This window comes from Patiria miniata, unplaced genomic scaffold (assembly GCF_015706575.1).
Source record: "Patiria miniata isolate m_02_andy unplaced genomic scaffold, ASM1570657v1 HiC_scaffold_19, whole genome shotgun sequence".
NCBI lineage: Eukaryota > Metazoa > Echinodermata > Asteroidea > Valvatida > Asterinidae > Patiria > Patiria miniata.
The window spans coordinates 16,615,932-16,637,226 of NW_024037057.1; the positions used below are offsets into that span (position 1 = coordinate 16,615,932).

The following is a 21,295-nucleotide window of genomic DNA, read 5'->3' on the forward strand; positions in this document are numbered from 1 at the left end:
AAAGCCCTTATTAGGATGTCAATGATATCCCCAGAAAGTTGTGGGGGAAATTTTCCCAAAAGGCTGATTGCATTTCGGTCAGCCATTTCTGGGTGCTGTATTGAATGATCAGTCCTGGTCCAAATTTCATGTCGCTGCTAAGCACACAATTTCCTGCTAACAGAGCCTCCGCCAATTTCATGGAGACCGTAAGCATAAGCACAGCAAAAGGTATTCTTACCTCAGAGGAAAAAGTTGCTTAAATCAGATACATCCATGCCATGAAATAGTGCAAGTTTACCCTGTAACTAGATTCCTGTGAGTATTGAAGAACTTTGATCAGATAAATGAATACTTGCTGCACCCTTGATGGGATTATTATCAAGATGGTTCTTGAGGCTGCTGCATTGAAGTTGGTAGGTTTAAGGAGTGCGCATGTATTTCACATGTGAAGGAAAACATAAAAATCATGCTAAGTTATGATTTTCGTGATGTTAAGCTGACATAAATAGAGCCCACTCAGTTCTGCCCTGGGAGGCTGGCACAATAGGAGACAGCTGACAGAACCCAGTGACAAATTTCAATTTCAAATGTAATTTCATACAACTGGGTACCATGAACAACATTTGTGTTTTTGAGGGAAAAAAAAAATTATATGCCAATCCTTCAAGTCTTGTTTTCATTGCCTGCGACTTATTGCCAACATTGGTGAAGTCTCAAGTATTTTTCTTGGTCTTATTGTATTTCACACTTTGTCAAATATTTTTTAAAAATTCTGACACATTATGTTCAGCTTTGACAGGAACACCAGTGTACTTTTTTCCTATACATGTACTCTTGTTTGAAAGCAATCACTAATCTTATACATTTCCTGTACATAGCAAACATTGCTTTCTTCCACAATTACAGGGCAAGGTGTGTTGATATTTAGTCTGAGATTTTCAAATCTATCGGAGGGAATAATGTTTTCATAGTGGTGTCACAGTTTGTATTTGTCCTGAAAAGTGCAAAATGTTCCAAAGAAAAGAAAACAAGGCCTGTCCTTGTACATGTGTGTGTATTCAGTTGTTAATAAGTTCAACCTTCCAAAAAGTGCAGCGAGTTTTGTATTTTGCACTGGCATGATCCATTTGCTGTGGCACCTTGCTATGTTGTTTGGTTGAGGTGGTTATCACCTCCATCACACATCAGACATCATTGTGTCTTCACATCTGTGGTCAGTATCACCCTATGCATGGTTAAACACAGTGGGGTATCCAGAGGGGGGGGGGGGCACCTTGCTATGTTCTTTGGTTGATCTTATTATTAGTCTCCGTGGTTTATTAGGTAGCTATATCACCTCCATCACCCACCAGACATCATTGTGTCTTCAGATCTGTGGTCAGTATCATCCCATGCAAGGTTAAACACGTTATATTGTAATAACTTACATGTAGTTACTCAGTTTTCATCATTTGCTGGAAATAACCGTTGATTTCCCGCATGAACCCTGGTAAATCCGTTGTTTATTTATGTGTTCAAATTGGAATTATAGGTTAAAAAAAATCAGGCCAATTTCATGATGCATTTTCATAATTTGTGGAAAACATTCTAAATAATTCACTATCTGGAACAAACAAGAGCATGTAATGTACAAAGACAAATTGTCATCACAAATGTTTGGCAAAGTACAGAAATACATGTACTGTACATATAGGCATACCAGGTTCTTACTGAAGATGCATAGATGATTGGAATTAATCACACCTATGTGAATACAGCAGACATCCCTAATACATTGTAGTAATATCCTGCTACTGAGAATCCTATCCATATCCTTCCACTTGATTACATCCACAAGCTCAGCATCTGCAAACAAGTCAAGGATGTGCAAATTGTGAAGTATCAATTTACATGTCTGACTTTGGATAGGACAGTTTCCCTTGTAAATACATACATACACATGTACCTTTATATCAAGCCACCTTGGCAAGTGTTTCTTTTGTTTTGCCTTTTTTGTTAAGATGTAGCTTTCAGGTTTGAAGGGGCGGGGTTAACAGAGGAGAAGAATTTCTAGATCCTTCATTTAGTTTTCTTTTTTCTCCTTTCTTAAAAAGATGCTTCCAATTTACAAACCAGCAATTCCCTGGGAGAATTGAACATCACAGATGTGTGCTACAAGTAACTGGTTGTTATATCAGATTGTTTCATCTTATCATTGATCTAGTAATTAAGATCAGGATTTTGATTGAGTGGGGGTTTTAACAATGGAACCTTCCTGGGTCTTCCATGTGAAAACAAGTTTTTTTTAGAAGATATTATCTTTTAGTGTATTGTTTTAATGGTTAATTTAATGCTTGTAACTAACAATTTATATATCATGCCACTGACAGTATTTAGGAATGTGCCATATCATTTAATAGTAATACATAAAGTATAGACACCCCTTTAGCATAGTGGTAGAGCCAGTTAGTGTGTGTTTGCACTGAGCAGTATTGCTATCCATGTTCAGGGGCCATTCCCTCTTGTGGCCCTGCTTATCATGTCATTATCATGCAAAGTGGGTGGTTCACTTTGCCAAGAGCGCCAAATGTGCAGTTTTGTGTGCAGTAGTGTCATGTCTGTGTGGATGCTTGTACAGGCTGTATAACCGGCTTACTGTGGCAATTTTCTACCTGTCTTTCATGATTCTTGTGGCAAGAACAAGGTTTTGTTGACACCTCAGATCTGCAAAGGGTCAACAACGTAGGCAAGGTATTGGTGCAAAGGTCACAGGGCAAGGAGGTGTGTTGGTATCTCATCTGGATTTGTCACCACACTGTTTGGGCTATCCTGTGTACATGTGGTCTGCAACTGGACACACCTGAGCTGCTCCATGTGCTGTATCAACACAGCAATGCGATTTGTATCTACTCAACATGCTCAGCTTCTGGTGCTGATTTCTTGCCAGTGCACCCAGCTACCTCTTTTGTAAATCCTGATCAACCTTGATATCAGGAGAGATTTTATTCCGTACTGGGCTGGACGGCCATCATTGTATATTATTTGTGACATTATACATGCGAAGGTAGCAGAGACTGGTTAGCATAATGACGACACCATCTAAATTTAGGAATGTACCCAAGGTGAGTGCATTGACATCTGACATGTGGTCCACTGTGCAAGAGGTTATAGTTTCTTAATTTATTTGGTTCACATATTTATTTACATGTACATGTACATGTATCTCTTTCGTGAGGTAGCCTGGAAAGCAAGTATTTTTTATTTATGCCTCCATGCATGCCATGGTCAGATGGTCTAGCTGCTTGAATTGTTGAGAGAGATTGTCCATTATCCTAGTCTTGGGTCTTGACATTGTTGTTGTTATTGGATAGTATGTGATCACCTGCTGCCAGAAGGTGTCATCACCACCAATCACTATCACCTATGAACAGCTATCATAATGTCTCAGGAATCTTACAGTTTAACGTGTGCACATGTTTTGCCATATGAATGCAGCGCGCATTAAACACCTTGCATATTGGCTCCAAACAAAGCTCTTAAATTTCATCCGGTAGCATACAAGATACGTACGGCACTTTGTGCAAATTCATGGCAGCTCTTTCGTCATGTAGTATGTGGTTGGCTGTGACTGAAAATGGACCGTAATTGCCTGCAGAAGTAGTGCATGCGCACTAGTTTCCCCATTTTTCAGGGGGAGATTTTACAAGATTCCCAAGACGTTATTGTGATTGTGCAATTCATGGCTGATGATTGCAGTTCGTTCTGATAACAGTAACACCCTCTTTGGGCAAGTGATCATATCCAGTAGGCCCTATACAACATCTTGACCAAAGACTAATGTTAGCCTTGTACACTGTCGTGCTACCGGTAGATATTGCCTCACTCTTATGGGTGATGGAACTTTGGTCTTTGTCCCAGCTTTTCACAGCAATTATGCAAACTGCTGGAATATGTACATGTATGTGCTAGTAGTACTGGAAACATTACATGAAAACATTTCAGTATACACACCCTACAGTACAGTACATGTGTCTGTTGATGCGGTACACATGCACAGTGCCAGACAGGGACCTTGAGTGCAGAAAAAACTGCAAAACAAAATCAGGCCAACTTTACTCTCCCTTTAGGCCCCCCCAAAAATACTTCTTCCGATTACATGCCTTTCAAAAATAGGGTCGGTCAGTCGGAAATTTTTATTTTTTCCCAATTTTTTTTGTGCTGAATGAATGGGGTATTCAATTTTATGCGAATTTTCAGCCTTCACTATTTCCATTGCACTACGAAAGCTATACAAAAAATGGCCACAAAAATCATTAAAACTTATTTATTTATTGTCAATATATTTACGGTCGATAAGTCTTCAAATCAATGGAAAATTCAGGTCCTGCGCACCATATGCACAACGCTTGTCAAGACGGGAAACTGGCCGACACTGACGGGAAGCTCGCGAGCCACGAGCCTCGTTTTTACGGTAGAAAATTTCGGGAAACAGGCTGCATCGTATCTCTCCAAATACGAGTAGTACAACCTCGAAATGAACTGATAAACACGGAAAATACATACACAGACAAGAGAGATCAAGTTCTGTGAATTAACTTGCACAATTTTTCTTTCTCCATTGTTGTCTTCTTGGCATTTTTATGATGTTGAATCCGACATCGTACAGTGCATGCACCGTGGCCATCGATACAGCATAGCATGATGCATAGACTGGTTACCGCATTTTCATCATGCCTTCCAAATTGGCCCTTGCGCAGTGCGGCGGGAACCAGTCATCGCTGCATAGAGCTAGCATCACGCATGTGTTTATCGTCACCACGACATCGATAATTGCAAACTAGTTTCACGAAGCGAACTGGTAAAAACAATGGCGGTTTCTTTAAAAAAAATAGCGAATGTAAGTAGGAAAACAAATACGTAAATGCAAGCAATTTTCCTCGCAAAAGGGTTGTTGAGAGGTGCTTTGTGGAGACAGAAAAGAAAATGGGGGCATTTAAAAAAAATAAATATTTATTTATTTATTATTATATTTTTTTGACTTTTTTTGATAAAATTGTTAGGGTCGCGGCCTAAAAATATGGTCGGTCGGGTAACAGGAAGCAGAACTATTTTTTTTTCGGCCTTAACCAACAAAATTCTCCAAAATTTTTATAAGGCTAATTAAGACAAGGTCCTCAGTATTTTACCGGCCAAGTTTGAGGTCTCAGTTTTGTTCATAAAATTAAAGGAGACCTTTCTTCAACAATTTGCACCTCGGAGTGATGCAAATTGATTTCGATTTGAAGCCCAAGACTACATTGTATACTAGTACATATCCAATTCCATCAGAAAATCCAACTTTATGGAAAGAATGACCATTCAAGTAGTCTGGTGGCATGACTATGAAGAATTATGTAGTTCTATAGATGTTTCTTTTGAAACAGTTGATTGGAAGCAGTAACTAAAGCTTGAGTTTTTTCTTTTTGAATCAAAGAGAAAGATTAGTAGTATAGAAATATATATCAATTTTCAAACTTTTGTCAAAATTGACAATCTCATCTCTGGCAGTACTAATAAAGGGGTGTTGGACTGGTTGGTTCATGTGCCAGTCTATTTTCTTGTAGTTGTATCGCATGTTTTTACTATCTTAAGTTATGGGACTCTGTACATGGTATACAGAGTCCCAAATTTTCGAACTAGCATGGTGTTAAGCAAGATTGAACTTTATGTACATATTTAAAAGATCTATCTTTTCGTAATTCTCAATGTCAAGGCATGGAAATAATGATCAGTGCTTAATTCAACTGTTTGCGTTGGATTTGTTAATCTGAGAAATAGACAGACGATTTTTGGATCAAGCGGTTTTGTTGTTGGCTGCTGTTAATTCAATTTGGCCCAATGGCCCATCATTTGCAATTTCCAAAAATACCTGCTGTTCAGCACATGTACATGTACATGTGCAATTGTATAACAAGTCCTCATCATTGCTGCTGATATGATGCAACATGTTTCCAGTGTGTGGAGAAAGGAGTCCAAGACATATAGACATATACATGTAATTGGAGAGGAGACTTGTGATGGATTGTCTGGCATCCCATGATGATGCACTGGTACCCTGCCTGATTTGTAATGCATTTAATCAGGAAGCCAGTTGTTTGTTGCAGCCAAGTTATTTTTGCAGTGCTGATTGCCATACTGGTACATCACATGATGTGTAATGTGATGAAAAAATGGAAGTACAGTACTATGCTTTGGCATTGTGTATAATAAGTGATTATGGCATGGTGACCCAGATCTACAATATCTGAAATGTTATTGTTTGGAACAAAATGTCTGAAGTTGCTACAATAGACAGTATAAATCATGGACAGGTCTACAATTCTGTCTGTGAAGACATTTGTTGGGTCACCCCAAGACAATTTTGGTTCTGATTTTATTAATTGTGAACACCAGGTACCGGTACGTTTGTACTCTATCAGGTTTGAACAAGTAAAAGTAAGACTCAAATAAAAACAGACACCATGCGTACATATATGCTTGATGTTTGCATCACAGGCTCATAACCATTCAACATTGCTAACCTGCTGTATTGGAATGTCACATTATCAGGTTGAACACAGGTCAGACATGATGGGTATGTACCGTATGCATGCATGCATGGCTACATTCATGCACAGGATATGATTGCATGGGTCACATCATATGACCAGTCTTCATCATCAGACATGTGTAATGCACTAGCTACATACAATAATGTACTGGCTATGCTTGGCTGAGTTCAAGCTATTCTTGTAATATATTGCATGCACTGCATTTTCAAAAAATAATGACTTATCTTGTATCTGGTCCATTCAGTCTGACATTGACTGAAGCAAGAAGTGAATGTTTTGCTCTAGATTTACAAGTCTCTGTTCTACAAAATTTTGTTTCTTTTCCAACTTGTAGTTTGTATGAATTCTGGCATATGCCTATTATAGGGCCAAAAAATAAATAAAAAAACTTCCGCTTCCGATTACATGGCATTTGAAAATAGGGTAGGTGGGTAGGGAACTTTTATTTTGCAAATTTTGTTTGTGTACGATCATACGGAGGCGTCTGCGCGTAATCAAGGGAAAAAAGTAAAAAATGATGGTTCCGCGTGTTTTTTCCCCTCATTTTTCCCAATAGATAAAATAGGGTATGGGCCGTCAGAAGAGGGTAGGTAGGGAAACCGGAAGCAGAACTATTTTTTTTTGGCCTACATGTATTTGCTTCTTTGGAGAATTAATCCACATCCTCTTCCTGTATCATACAATGTACATGTACATGTACTTGTTTTTGTATGAAAGTTTGGAACAGTGTTGCATGCTTCGGCATCATATGGAACCATCCCAGAATGATTCTAACCAAACAGCTTAGAAATATATTAACTATAAACACTTGTCCTTTCCATTGAGGTCAAATACATCACATGTCATTGTATCCCAGAGCTGCGTGATTCACATTTGGTAGTTCCTTTGGTTCCTTACAATCACAAAAGTCCCAGGATACCTGAAATATGGCAATGGGAAATGCAGAATACTGAAGTGGGCCCGTGAGAATTGCACTCATGATCAGATAGAAGTGCCTCATTTCATGACAGTACAGCTACCGGTACAGCCAATCTGGAATCTCAATTGCTTGATACCAGACACTGTTATTGCAATGAACAACATCCTTTATAGCTTAACTGTCAAGAGGAACTACCAAGGTTGTTGAGAATGCGTAAAGGTCTTTCCACACTATTGGTGAAATAAGTCCTGATACTGAATATGATCATAGTCTTTGCTTGCTGGAATGAATACCAGAATGAATACATGTACATGTATGTACCAGAACCAAAAGTGCGTGCGTACAATGTACATGTTTAACTACACTGTACATGTACCTGAGTGCGAGCCTGGTTCAACCGAAAAATGACGTCTAATTTTGTTTGGTGATTTAATCTATACATACGTACATGTACAAATGATCTACGCTTTTCACTTTGTGACATCATATAGCACAATAGTGAAGACAGAAGAGCCTCTTAACCGTTATGATACCACCTATGCCCTGTAGATTCAAACAACGATGGAATCCACTCTCAAGTGAAATTTGTGTAAGGGGTCATTCCGTGTCAAATCACCCAAAAAAATTGAAAGTTTAAACCCCACTCCCTTCAAATTGGTTGATATATAGTGGAGTAATTTTGGATGAAAAAGCTGAAATTTTACGTTTTGGCATTGTTTGACAAACGGATTTCGCACTACCACCCGCCATTGTTTGGCAATTTTGGTCAAAATGGGCGTGGCGGCCAATTTTCAAATGACCATATCTCCATAATCTGTGGGCCAAATTTGTTAATCTTGGTTTCTTTGAAAAGGTTACATCATAAGAATTTCAAATTTAGCATTATTTTTCATGTCGGAGTAATTTTAAGTACCGGTATGATGTCTTTTTTTACCTCTTCCTGACCTTGAATTTGACCTTGTGGATCACGTGATCTTGAGACGAATTTGAATGAAAATTACACCCCAACATGTTTTATACAAAACATACAAAAATTGGGGGTATAATACTTTTTGTTTGGTTTCTGCACAATGTAGCTCATCTCAAAGTTGGCATACTTCAAATTATTCCCAGATGAAAAGTTATTTTAAATTTGGATTCCTTTTTGTTACCTTTCGAAAGCAACCACGGTCAACAAATTTGGCCACAGGCTATGGAAATATGGTCATTTGAAAATTTGCGGCCACACCCATTTTGACCAAAATTGCCAAACAATGGCGGGCGGTAGCATGACGGTTAACAGTTCATCCGATGGAGTTAAAACTTAAAATTGAGCTTTTTTAGTCTAAATTACCCAGCATACTAAATATGAGCAAATTTGAAGGGGTTGGGGTTTAACCCATTGGGTGATTTGACACGGAATGACCCTAAGAAAGAGTATGATGAATAAACTGCTTTAATTTGCTTTAACTATTTGTAATGCGATATATTGGAAAAGATTACCCAAATCTCAGGATTCGTTGGAAAATTGGATTGAAAATACTGTCAGATTACCCCCCCCCCCAAAAAAATACCCTAAGTGTTTGTTGAATTTATCAAATCAACATCAAGGTTGCCAAGTTTTGAGCATTCACGTCAAACAGATGTGCACTCACTGCACTGAACATATTTCAGTTTTCCCCCTTGACATTTTTGTAGCCCTCCTGGATTATATTGCAGCCCTACTGTAATTGAAATTTCTCTCAACAATTTGAAAGGAATTATGAAGATGTGCCCTTATCAAGGACATGTAGGCCAACCACAGGAAGGAAACGTCTTGTTTTAATTGGAACACAACAAGAGAATACAACAAAGAAAAAAAACCCAGGGCAGCACTTAATGTCCATGCCAGAAATCAGAGCGCCATAATTGGATAGAGATTGATGTAGTAATGCTAAGCAGCCTGGACCAAGATCAATATCTGTATGCTCTCAGCTCAAAGTATGTAACTGCAGAAGATCGAGCTGTTCTAACATGTCTAATGCTTTCATACATTATGACGATTGAAGTGCATTGATTACATACTGGTACATTGTACATACTGATACCAACATGTAACCTATACTCATGACTGTCCTGAGATACATGTACATATACATGTACACGTACATGTATGAGTCGTTGAAGATTGCTCCAGTCATAGGCAATATACTGCTATTTGGATGCACAGATACATTTCATTAGGAAAGGGAAGATGGTGGTAATATGATCAATACATACATGTATGACCATGCTTTGACTAAGAGAACAAATAACAGCAGCCAGACATGGCCATCTATCTGTTTGTTTTCAATAGAAATTATCAATATATGCACAGTTTATCAAATACAGTCCTCATCAAAATAAAAAGTTATGAATTTTTTATTTGATGTTAAAATTGTAACATACATGTCTGTAATTCAACAATTCCTCAAAATTAAGATAATGAGCATATTAGTTACATGGACGTTGCAGGTTACACAGGTTTGTAAGATTGTAAGATTCTAATATTTCTACTCGCACATTTAAATCAAAAATGTATTATATGACATGCAGCTGCACTAGTATTGATTTTTTTTTGGGGGGGGGGGGGGAGAGAGAGGGGATTTCATCATACCACCTCTCTTACACATGGGTACCGGTACCATTGATGAGGGCATGTGTGTGTATTCTCATCAAAATCTTCTCACAGCCTCCCCTTTCCCCAAAATGATATACATGAATATATATTTGCAAAGACCTGCCGAATTGCAGCAAGTGTAGAACAGCAAAGCTCCTTGTCTTGGATTGGTGACAGACCCTCGAGGATGAGAGACGTGCATCCAAAGCATAATATCACACACAACCCATAGAGCTCATTAAATATACATCGCTAGTATGCAAGTAGGTCTTTGGTCTCATTCTGCCATTCATTCATGCATAGACTGTTATTATGTGACCAACATGACTGAACGTCATGCAAATTTTTTCACTACATTACAATTTACATTATGCATGAATTAAAGTCTGTATGAAAGTATTTGTTCACAATTTTGACCTTTGGAATAGAAAAGTGCATTAGTTGAATATTAACAAGCAAACAGCAAATAAAGTAATGTGACAAGCTTACTTGTCCGCAACAGCAGGTTTTTGTTGTTTGTTTTACATACATGTAATGAACATTACAGTCAGAAAAAAATACATTTTCAATGAAACATGTACATGAATGATTTATTTGTATATTGAAAACAATTGTCAGTAATTGTTGACACTAAAAGACAGGTAGGTTCAATCTGGCAATGATCAGGTATGCAAGGTTGAGAAACCAAGCACACAATTCAAGATGAGCTCTTGTGAAATGTGAAAAATAATAGCAGGTAATAATGTACAATGATAGAAAACATCCTGCAAACTATGTGTACATGTACATTGATTCGTTAAAAAGTCTTCAAGTTCGTGCATACAAATTTCAGAAATGCTGTTATTTTTAAACTTTAAATAAATGCATGTTACAGAATGAATGAAAGCAATATTGTCTGACGATATTGTATAAACGTACATGTATGCAATATTGTACATCAGTCAAGATGCATACTATTACTACGGTACATTGTCACTTGACAGATGTGCATGTGTGACTTGAACACTTTGTACATGAGGGTTGTGTGGTTTTCACAATGTCCAATGCATGAGTGACCCAGATAAATAATTGACAGGTCATTATATCCTGTGATTCATCAGTTCAGTACTAGGTGCTATTGTCTGCTATGATAATAGGCAAGCAAGACAATTGCATTGCTACCATCCACGCGTACATTGTAAGCCACATCGCATACATTCAAAATACACGTAGACTATGTACATAAACAATGCATACATGTATATGTCCATGTACACCCACAAATCACATAAATAGGAATACATTACACGCCTACTTACCAAAATAGTTTATGTCAAAGGCAAATCATTCTGGTAAATATTATGAATTTGATTTGATTATATTAGATAACCTTTCACTGTCTTCCATGCAGAAGAGATCTGTACTACAGTAGAAAATAATGCAATTTCTGCATCTACTGTCTGATAAGTGCACATTTTTGTAAATCTCTTTGTTTTCACATTGTGACTGGATTGAAATGACAGTGCACTGACTGCATTGCTGGCTCCTTAAAGACTGTACACTAACGAGTATTTTACTGCATTGGTAATGAAATGGCATGTGTATACATTATGTACATGTACATCATGCAAGAGTCCTGTACAGGCACATGTATGAGTCATCACCTACTGGGCCTATGAAGTGTATAATGTACAGGCCATTGACCATGCATATCTATTGACACAACCACTGCCATCCCATATTGCTCTTGTGTGCATTATGGATGGGTCAGGCCCCTGGAGACCTCAGTCACAGCGCATCCAATTCTGGGTGGTTTTGTTAGAAATTTAACCTTTCTTTTTTTCCAAGTGTACTGAGTGAAATCTTTTGTTAGTGATCAGGTAGTGTAAGACCAGAACCAGGCATTTCGGCAAACTTCATTAGATTTTTAAAAATACATTTTTAATTACATTGTATTTTACTTTTTAATATTAAGTTTCTATTCAGGCAGATTTTTTTTATGGGGGGGGTGGACTTTTCATTTTTTTTTTTCTTCAATAACTTGTTTTGGCTTGTGATTTGTACTTTACATGAATATTTTGTTAGGTAGAAAGTACCGGTAGTGGATTATTAAATTCCCCAAACAACCTTTTTGTTCATTTCAAGCCATACAAAAAGTCCATTGAACTTGTGGTACATTTGTATATATACCGTACATGTACTTATCAATGTTGTACATTTTTACATGTGCGTATACATGTACATGCATGTGCATGTACACATGGTATTTACTGTAAATTAAAGTCTAAATTTGAGGGACTTTAGCTCATGCATGTGTGTGACACATGCACTGCACTTCAGAAACATGAATGTGCTCAGCAAATACATGTCAAATGCCTTAATAAATACACGATCATGAAGGTACAAATGTACATTCATGACTGTCACACAAATAATGGACCGGGGTCATGTATACATATGTAGCCCCCTCCCTCCACTTTCAGAAACGTTCATACATGTACATGGGCATGGGTACAATTTCCATCTAGAACAGGCACATGTACGTGTACATACATTTACGTATGTGTGCACAAAAATGTACATGTTCATGGGCGAGCCGTCACCGCATTATGGGGAAGTTTTCCTTGTTAGGGTAATTAGGACCGAGTAGTTGGGACTTTCTGCTGTCCCCATAGCATCTTTGGTCCTCATACATGTAGTACCATGGGACAACTCATGTAGTCCACACAGTTACGGAACAAGAATGTTTGTTTTGTTTGGATACACTCAACTGCATGATATAGAGACCTGTACTGGTAGTTTGTTGTACTGTAGGCTTGTGATCCACATGCCATTTACAGATAACAATAATAATAATAATACATGTATACAGTACATAGATAAAATATCACTTACCTCATTGCATTGTGCACTCTGCATGGCATGGACAACAGCTCACACTACATGTACATGTACATGTACATGTATCGTACATGTACATGTACCTGCATGGCTTGCACGTGTATATTCAGGCCATCATTTTGAACCAGAAACGTCAATCAACAGAAACACCTAAATTGTATTAGCAAGTGCTAGTTTGCATGGGACAATCTATTGTGAAACTAAACACTGAGCCATTGGAGGATATTTACTCAGCCTCAAGTTTTAGTCTGGGTTGATTCTACCTGTCAGCCTTGTTGCATACATAGTGTAGATTTCTGCACACTCATTCTCCTTCCTGTCACATGACCGGCCATCTTCCCCTTCACTTAGTCTCAATTTCCCCTTCCCCTTTCCCCTTCGTGATCAAGCCCCCACCCTGTAAGTCCACAAATACCTTTTTGGGCAAGAAATGGAGGATGCCAGTTTCTTTTCCATCCAAAAATTCATTGTTTGTTTTAGCAACTTTTCAACTTTGTGTGTTCTCTGTATGAGATTGTGTTTTACTTGATATTGAGTTGGTTAATCTAAGCAGAAGAGTCTTTTGTTGGCAAAATAATGGATCAGTCCACTTTTAAAAGGGTAGAAACTTTTTCTGCTGACAAGTCCTCATTATTCTGTATTGGCCTCCCCTTTCCCGCTAACTGAAACATCCCACGGTCATCTTTTTATCACTCCAGGAAAAGCATAGACCAACTATGTACACTACTGTGAACTTGCAAGAACACATCCACACATTGTACACACAGGGGTTTTAGTTTCAAAAAGCCTACCGTCTCCCTGTAGTGTTGTATTTTGGTTGCTGTTCTTTGCCAAGTGCAAATCATGTATTCTAAGGTTTCTTCTCATCATTTTCAGACGGCACAAGCTCGTATCCTGATCAAGGGAGGCAAAGTGGTCAATGCGGACCATTCCTTCTATGCTGATGTGTACATTGAGGATGGGACCGTTCGGTAAGTTTAGTCAGCTACCTGGAAACTTATAGCTGTCAGTGTTTTGTAGTTAAAAACAAAAAGGAAGTTTTGGACGAGTGGCTTAGGAGCCCGCCCAGTTGTTTCTTACAAAAGCATTCATGTAATGCTCTGTCCCTACACAAATTATGTTGCATGTGGCCATTGATCTTCATGGTTCTGCTCTAGAATTTACCCAAGAGAAAAGAAAGAACAACAGTTCATACCTATTTTTAGTTACAGCTACAAGTACAAATAGAATGCCACTATAACACACCACTAAACCAAACATTTGGCTATGACATTGGCTCCTAACAGTTATAAAGAGCACTGGTAGCTACAAATGGCTACAATTAGGAATGACCACTGTACTAACCATAGATACTTGAGGACCCCATTGTCATTTGTGTGTGGTACATTTATGTCATAGTAAAGTTCTTCTGTACTGATATCCATAGTTTTAACCCTCATGTTTTATCCCTCATGTTTTATCCCTCATGTTTTATCCCTCATGTTTTATCCATGATTGCGACTGCACATTTCTGATATAGTTTGATGAAAAGACAACTTGCATTGGTGCAATAAGATTGCGACCAATAAAAAAAGTACCAGACTTTTCTTTGGAGTTCTTTCAAGTTGTCACAAACTAGCTTGAAGGCCTTTTTCACACTATCATCCCACCTACTTGTGTTGAAATCAACAAACATGTATGTCTAGCATTAGAATTCAAAGATTTGAATTTCCTCTTTTTGGTGACTTCCCAGTTGCATGCCCGTGAACTATGGAAGTAGGAATATTCCATAAGAGGTTAGGGGAATTGGGAAGCAACTTCAAAGTACTGTCCTCCCTATGATTGGTGTTTGTGACTATCTGACCTCTGTGCCTGTCTCCCATGTGTGTATTTACAGACAAGTTGGCAAGGACCTCATCACCCCCGGTGGTGCTAAGGTGCTGGATGCTAAGGGCATGTTGGTCATTCCTGGTGGCATTGATACACACACTCACATGCAGATGCCATTCATGGGAACAGTGGCTGTGGATGACTTCTACAAAGGCACAAGGGCTGCATTGGCTGGTGGAACTACCATGATCAGTAAGGTTACAGGGAGGGGAGGGGGTCAAGGGGGGTTATGTGGGCACACAACTCCGACTCCAAATTCATGGGGCTGCTTGGCTTACCACATATGGGCATATAAAATATTGGCTTACCAAAAACTGTTGACTGTCAAATTGTCCATGTCGTTACCGGCTCCTCTTTAGTTTCCATGCAAACAGGAAACACTGTTGATATATCAATATTACTCGATTATTTGATATTATTTCGATATAGATATCGCCGATAGCAATTTCTTAATCATATTAAAATATCGAAATTTTAGATATTGAGGAATCATATTGAAAATATTTGAGCAAAGTTTGAGCAATAAAAAGCCCCAGGAAAAGCCGGGGAAAATTGGGACTTACAAATTTTAATTTTTTTTGATAAATCAAAGTGTTATCTTTTCGGACTTTTAAATTTTACATGAGGTAATCAATATATCAAATATTTTTGATATTGCATTTCAGATGTAACGATTATTGAATATTCCGATGTCGACGGTGCTTAGCACACAGATAGATAAATTCACAAATAGGATCACCTGGCATGCCTGGTAATCCGAAGTTAGTAAAAGGCCACATCAGAATCTCTTGTCTAGGGCTATTGTGTACATGTCAGTGCATGAGCACAAACAGACAATAGGCATAGCCACAGTCGTGACACCCATGTTTGACATTCTCTCAAACAGACCAGGTTGCTTTGCCAATTTAAACAGTTCCATGTACAGATGTATTGGTCTTGTAGGGTTCGGTAGAGCAAGGCTTGAATGCCTGTCCTATTTATTCTCCTTTCTCCAGTTGATCACTGCCTTCCACAGAAGGGTGAAGGACTCATGGACGCCTATGAGAAATGGCGTGGCTGGGCAGACCCCAAAGTCTGCTGTGACTACTCCCTCCATGTGGGCGTGACTTGGTGGGGGGATGGTGTCCCTGACGATATCACTACCTTATGCCAGGAGAAAGGTATGTGGATGGCAACAATCCAAATGAATGGTTATCCAACCTTGTATTATGTGTAATGGACCGATCCAGTAAGCACCGCCCCATGTAATCTGACCCATCACAGCCGTGATTTATGTCCGACGTGCGTGCACTAAAGTCCGACATGCGTGTACGCGTGTATGATGCGCGCGGAAGGAAAATGCAGCGTGGCATTGGAGAGGAGCACTTGTTAATTTGCCCACGTGCGCACTGGGTGGAGCCTACTGGATCGGTCCATTGATTCATCTTCTATGCACAGGATTTGGGTGTTGATGTTGGTGTTGATTTGGGTATTATATTATGGCCAGTTAATATCCGTGGCAAGTTTTCGCAATGCAATTTGTAAAAGTTGAACCCATTTTAATCCTGGCACATTCCCATGTAAACATTTTGTGAGGTCCATTTTGCTTGGTATTTGCAATAATTATGAATCAACTATGACATGTATGATATCACTCATTAACACTGATGTACGTACATGTACATGTATGACTAATTTGCAGCATCATGTTTTAGCCCTACCTCCCCTGTAAGAAAGTGTCTTGACTCCTACCACATCCCACTCAGTCAACCAATGGTAACTCGTTCATTCATGTTGACAGGTGTGAACTCCTTCAAGATGTTTATGGCGTACAAGGGACTCTTCATGCTTACGGATGATGAAGTGAGTGCCCTTTTACAATAATTCATTATGAGAACATCACATTTTATTTTATACAGAAGGTGATTAAATGTACTTGAAGGACAACAATTTGTTATTTGCCGTCTGTGGAAAGATATGCCGAATCTAGTCACATAGTTTTTTCGAACAACAAAAATAATATACAATTGATGATAATTTGTAAAAAAATGTGGAATGTTCCGATGTTTGTTGCAGTCCCTCAAAAATGAACTTTTCACAACATTGCTTCCAAAATCTAAAAATGAATGGCAGTTCAACCTTCTGGCTGAGCGTGATTAGAAGGTATGAGGGCTGAGCTTTGGTTGTATTGGGGTGCAGTGGGTAATACAGGCATACCCATGTCAGACAGGCATTGCAGAGGCATTCCAAACCAAGCAATTACCAAGACTTGAATGGAGTCCATGAAGAGGTCAATGTTTGAAACAGTAACTAGTGACTACGTGGAAAGATCAACTGATCAACAAGGTACCTGTAGGACTATACAGTGTCTTGATGTGACTGTGGTCATTGGCAATATTTGAAGCCAATATTTGTTTGGGTCAACTTCAGTTACTCCACATACTTTTTTGGTTTAATACGACTCTGGAACGTGAGTCTGAAGCTACATCACAAAGTAACCACCAGTCAACCAATGGTGCTTGATTGAGCGTGCTCATTGCTTTGTTGTATTGAGCACTGTGGCACCCTGTAGGCTTGGAACTAATGCTTGGATGCTTTTTTTGTCCAACAGTTGTACAAATCCTACAGTGTAATCAAGGAAAATGGCGCCCTCGCTATGATGCATGCTGAGAATGGAGACATCATTGAAGAGGTAGGACTGTCCAGATTGAAGGGTCAATCAGTTCTTACATAACTGGTACAACCACTTTGTTAGTTAGAGTGTACTTTGTTGACTTTATTGTCTCATTTATGAATTCAGCTGTTTACGTAACTGATAATTGTGTTGTGTCTTCAATTCTTGAAAGAGCTTTTGTTCAGAAGGAAAGAACACCTTTGTTCAGAAGGAAAAACACCAGAGAACAAATGCAATTAGTATCTCAAATCCTTCAGACAACAGAATATGAAAATAGTTGAAAAGATGGGAGATGGGATTCTGTTGACCTGTCTTTGTGGGTCAGTGCTTTACTCAATAGCTGTTCAACATTATCAGGATGTGATAGATACTACAGCATATATCTTCAGAAAAGAAAATGGATTATTCATAACAATATTTTGTAAATCAAACAATTAAAGTGGCCTGATATTTCGACCTCAGCATGGCCTTCTTCAGAGGCTCTTGCTAAGGCTGAAATATCAGGCCACTCTAATGTTTGTATTTATACATTTATACGAGTTTGCAGCAGTTTTATTAATTTTCAAAAATATTGTGTGTGTGTTTTATTTCCATAGAACACCAAAAAGATGGCCTCGCTTGGCATCACTGGCCCAGAAGGCCACCTGCAGAGCAGACCGGAAGATGTAAGTTCAAGACTCTTCTAAAACCAAATTGACTTTTAACATAACCCATTCAAATTCAACGGTCATATGCATATTTTGTTTTGGCCTTTTGTTGTGATGGAAGGAACCATGGACTTGATTTAGAACTGAACTAGAAGCCTTCGATCCTCTGTGTTACCTAATCAGTTCCAAACCACTGTCAAAAAGCAGTGGTCAGCTGTCAAGACTGCTGTTTAGTTAAAAAACAAACAAACAAACAGAAAGTCCCTGTGATAATGCAGTACCATAGTATTTGCATGTCTGAACCAAGTAGCCATTATATAATGTGTCATCAAATATGTGTGTATGTGTAGATAAGTGTGGGGAAAACTCCAGGAAATGTGTTGGAAGAAAAACCCAAGGCGTTTGTGTATGCTACCTCCTCCCCCAACTTTCAAGAAAAATATGAAATGAGAAGAAGTCTTGAACATGAGGATAAATCACAACATTTAAGTGTATTAGTTACCAAGGTAACATCATCACAGCAGGGATAAACAGTTGCATATCTTGACCCTTTTTGGAGTTGTTCATTTTTGGGACAGCCTTTAATGTCTCGTCTCAGGCAAGTACTGTTTCATGTATGTATGACATTGATGAGAAGTGGTGACAATCAGATATAATGACTGCTACATTGCTGAGCTATGACTCATATCTTCTCTGTGTACAGCATGAGTGGGGGAAACATGGGAAAATGAAATAGAAAACTTGTCTTTAAAATGACTTTTGAATTGTACATGTGCATAAAGAATTTGCGGGAGTGGTTGTAAATTCAGAACCATTGGAACGTTTTAACAGGCACTTGTTTCAGATTGGAACAATGCAACTCATCCTGATTGGTGATAAACAGAGCAGGCTGGGAAACCAGCTGTTCTGAATAGGACACACTGGTCTGTGTGCATGCATGCTTACAATGTACATTACAACAATGTGCTCTAGCCTTGAACACATGGAGAGCACTTTAAGCATTGGAACCTTCTGTAACACAGCCTCATCTTCAAGAAGTGTCGTTTGAAGGTTTCATTTTTAACTGAGTTGCAAACGTATTAAGTCACTGACTGCAAGTCCAATATTCTTTTACAGTAAAACTTGCTGGCAATATCAATAGTTTCAAGACCTATAGATACATGTACCGGTACGTACATGTACATGTGTGAGGATGCTGTATTGTAGTTGATGTAACTGCCAGTAAAGACATAGCGGTAGCCAAGGGCAGTCAACATGTTGGAAGCTTGTTAGAGATACATGTATGGTGGCAACAGTAGGAGGAAGCAACATGTATTTGGTTTGGGTACAATGTGAATTGAAAAAGCTTACCCAATCCAAATAGTGCCCTCTTGCTGTGACTGCCATATCTCACAAATTGGCAAGGTAAACTGGACAGCCCAGATGCCATATTCCTTTGAATTCACCTTGTGATTATTTAACATTTCAATCTTTTAAATTATGATTCTAAACTGAGAACTGTTTCTCCCAGGTTGAGGCTGAGGCTACGACTAGGTCTATATGCATAGCCAATCAGGTTAACTGCCCCCTGTACATAGTACATGTCATGAGCCGTAGTGCTGCTGATGCTATACGAAAGGCCAGGAGTGAAGGTAGCCATTGAGTAGTATGCTAGCCAGTCAGAGTTGCATCATGTATAGGCGATGGCTCAAAGGTCTGCTCTAGATGACAGCATTAGTGTATTTCTGTACCGTCATAGTGGTACATGTGCATTGTAGTGCATTATCATTGTAACATTTATGATTGTCTGAACAAATCCACATCACTCAATACGACTTTACAAAACTAATGAAGTTACAAATAATGAAGTGCAAATAATCCTTTGTGTTTTGAATCTTTCCTGGTGATAAAAGGAAAAGTCTGAACCACATGTACCGGTACCATGCATTAGACTATGAAACTGTCCAGAATCTTCCTCAGGCCCACTAGTCATCGCTTACTGCAAGATTGCAACTCATTTTATACATTTTTTCCTCTCAATATTGAAACTCACCTGCCATGTTCATTTTCCCAATCTGTCAATCATTGGATTACCATGGCAACCAGGTGGAGTCTGATGCAGTCAGCCGTGCCATTTGCATAGCTACACAGACACAATGCCCTGTGTATATCACCAAGGTTATGAGCAAGGGGTCAGCTGAGGTCATCGCTAAGGCTAGGGCCAATGGTAAACATACACAAAAGGTGGCATTGGTGATGTATCTGTGATGTGTGGTTAAACAGTTGCATGAAGAAATTTGCTTTAATTTTGATTCAGAAGTTGTGAATGTGGTTCCCAAATTTTGTTAGATACTGTATGTATTTCAGTTTGTTTTTCATACTTGTTTATTTTTTTCAAGCCCCACTCCAGTCAATTTCTTTGTTCAACCTTTCAATCATACTTGTTTATAATTAAAAACAGCATTAAAGCCCCACAATAGACATTGTTGCCCAAATACTTCCTGAAATCAACTCTGTGATGTAAACAATGACACATTATAGTCTTTGTGCTTCAAGAAGACTGGGACATCCAAGCCTACATGCACAAGTATGAAGTAACAGCCATTTCAGACTTGCATTCCAGAGTCCCACTGAACCAAAACAAACTGAATGCATTCATTTCCCATTGACTAGACTGATATCTGAATATATTAAGATGCTCTGGTCAAGACACAGCAGTCTATCTTGTAACACCTTACACTTGTTGTCTGTCTTAACTGTTCCAAACATCAAACCCTTGCACGCCAGTCTGAAACAGTTGTCATTGGGGATGGTTATACTATCTATAAGTTCTCAAAATTAAACAACACAAAGTTTTGGGCTTTGGAAGATTTAGGGGTGAGAAGAGCCATTTTTCAGACAAAGGAACATTTAAAATTGCTTGATGAAACCTTTTGAATACTCGTGACAGTAGAGCATTTCATTATGAAATTATGAAAATAGAAAGGACATACATACCCAACACTACAAACAAGTTAGCACTTCCTTGGTGGTGTTCATATTATTTCATTTCATTTTTGCTTTAGTTTCAATGACATGTATTTGTGTGCATCTTGACATACCTCTGCAGTGCTCATATATCGTATAAGAGTTTCTATTAATTTGGTCCACTCTTCAATTAGCATTTATAAGGCATGAGCT

At 38.6% G+C, this 21,295-nt stretch overlaps 1 protein-coding gene across 1 annotated transcript in view; it reads left to right on the forward strand.

Annotated features, from left to right (window-relative positions):
* LOC119725924 (dihydropyrimidinase-like) overlaps window positions 1-21,295 on the forward strand; it is a 43,579-nt gene that overhangs the window by 12,972 nt on the left and 9,312 nt on the right. The window contains exons 2-8 of the mRNA XM_038197538.1: window positions 13,844-13,938; window positions 14,844-15,028; window positions 15,832-15,996; window positions 16,617-16,678; window positions 17,427-17,507; window positions 18,086-18,154; window positions 19,647-19,767. Coding sequence (XP_038053466.1) covers window positions 13,844-13,938; window positions 14,844-15,028; window positions 15,832-15,996; window positions 16,617-16,678; window positions 17,427-17,507; window positions 18,086-18,154; window positions 19,647-19,767 — 778 coding nt within the window. The remainder of the gene's footprint in view (window positions 1-13,843; window positions 13,939-14,843; window positions 15,029-15,831; window positions 15,997-16,616; window positions 16,679-17,426; window positions 17,508-18,085; window positions 18,155-19,646; window positions 19,768-21,295) is intronic.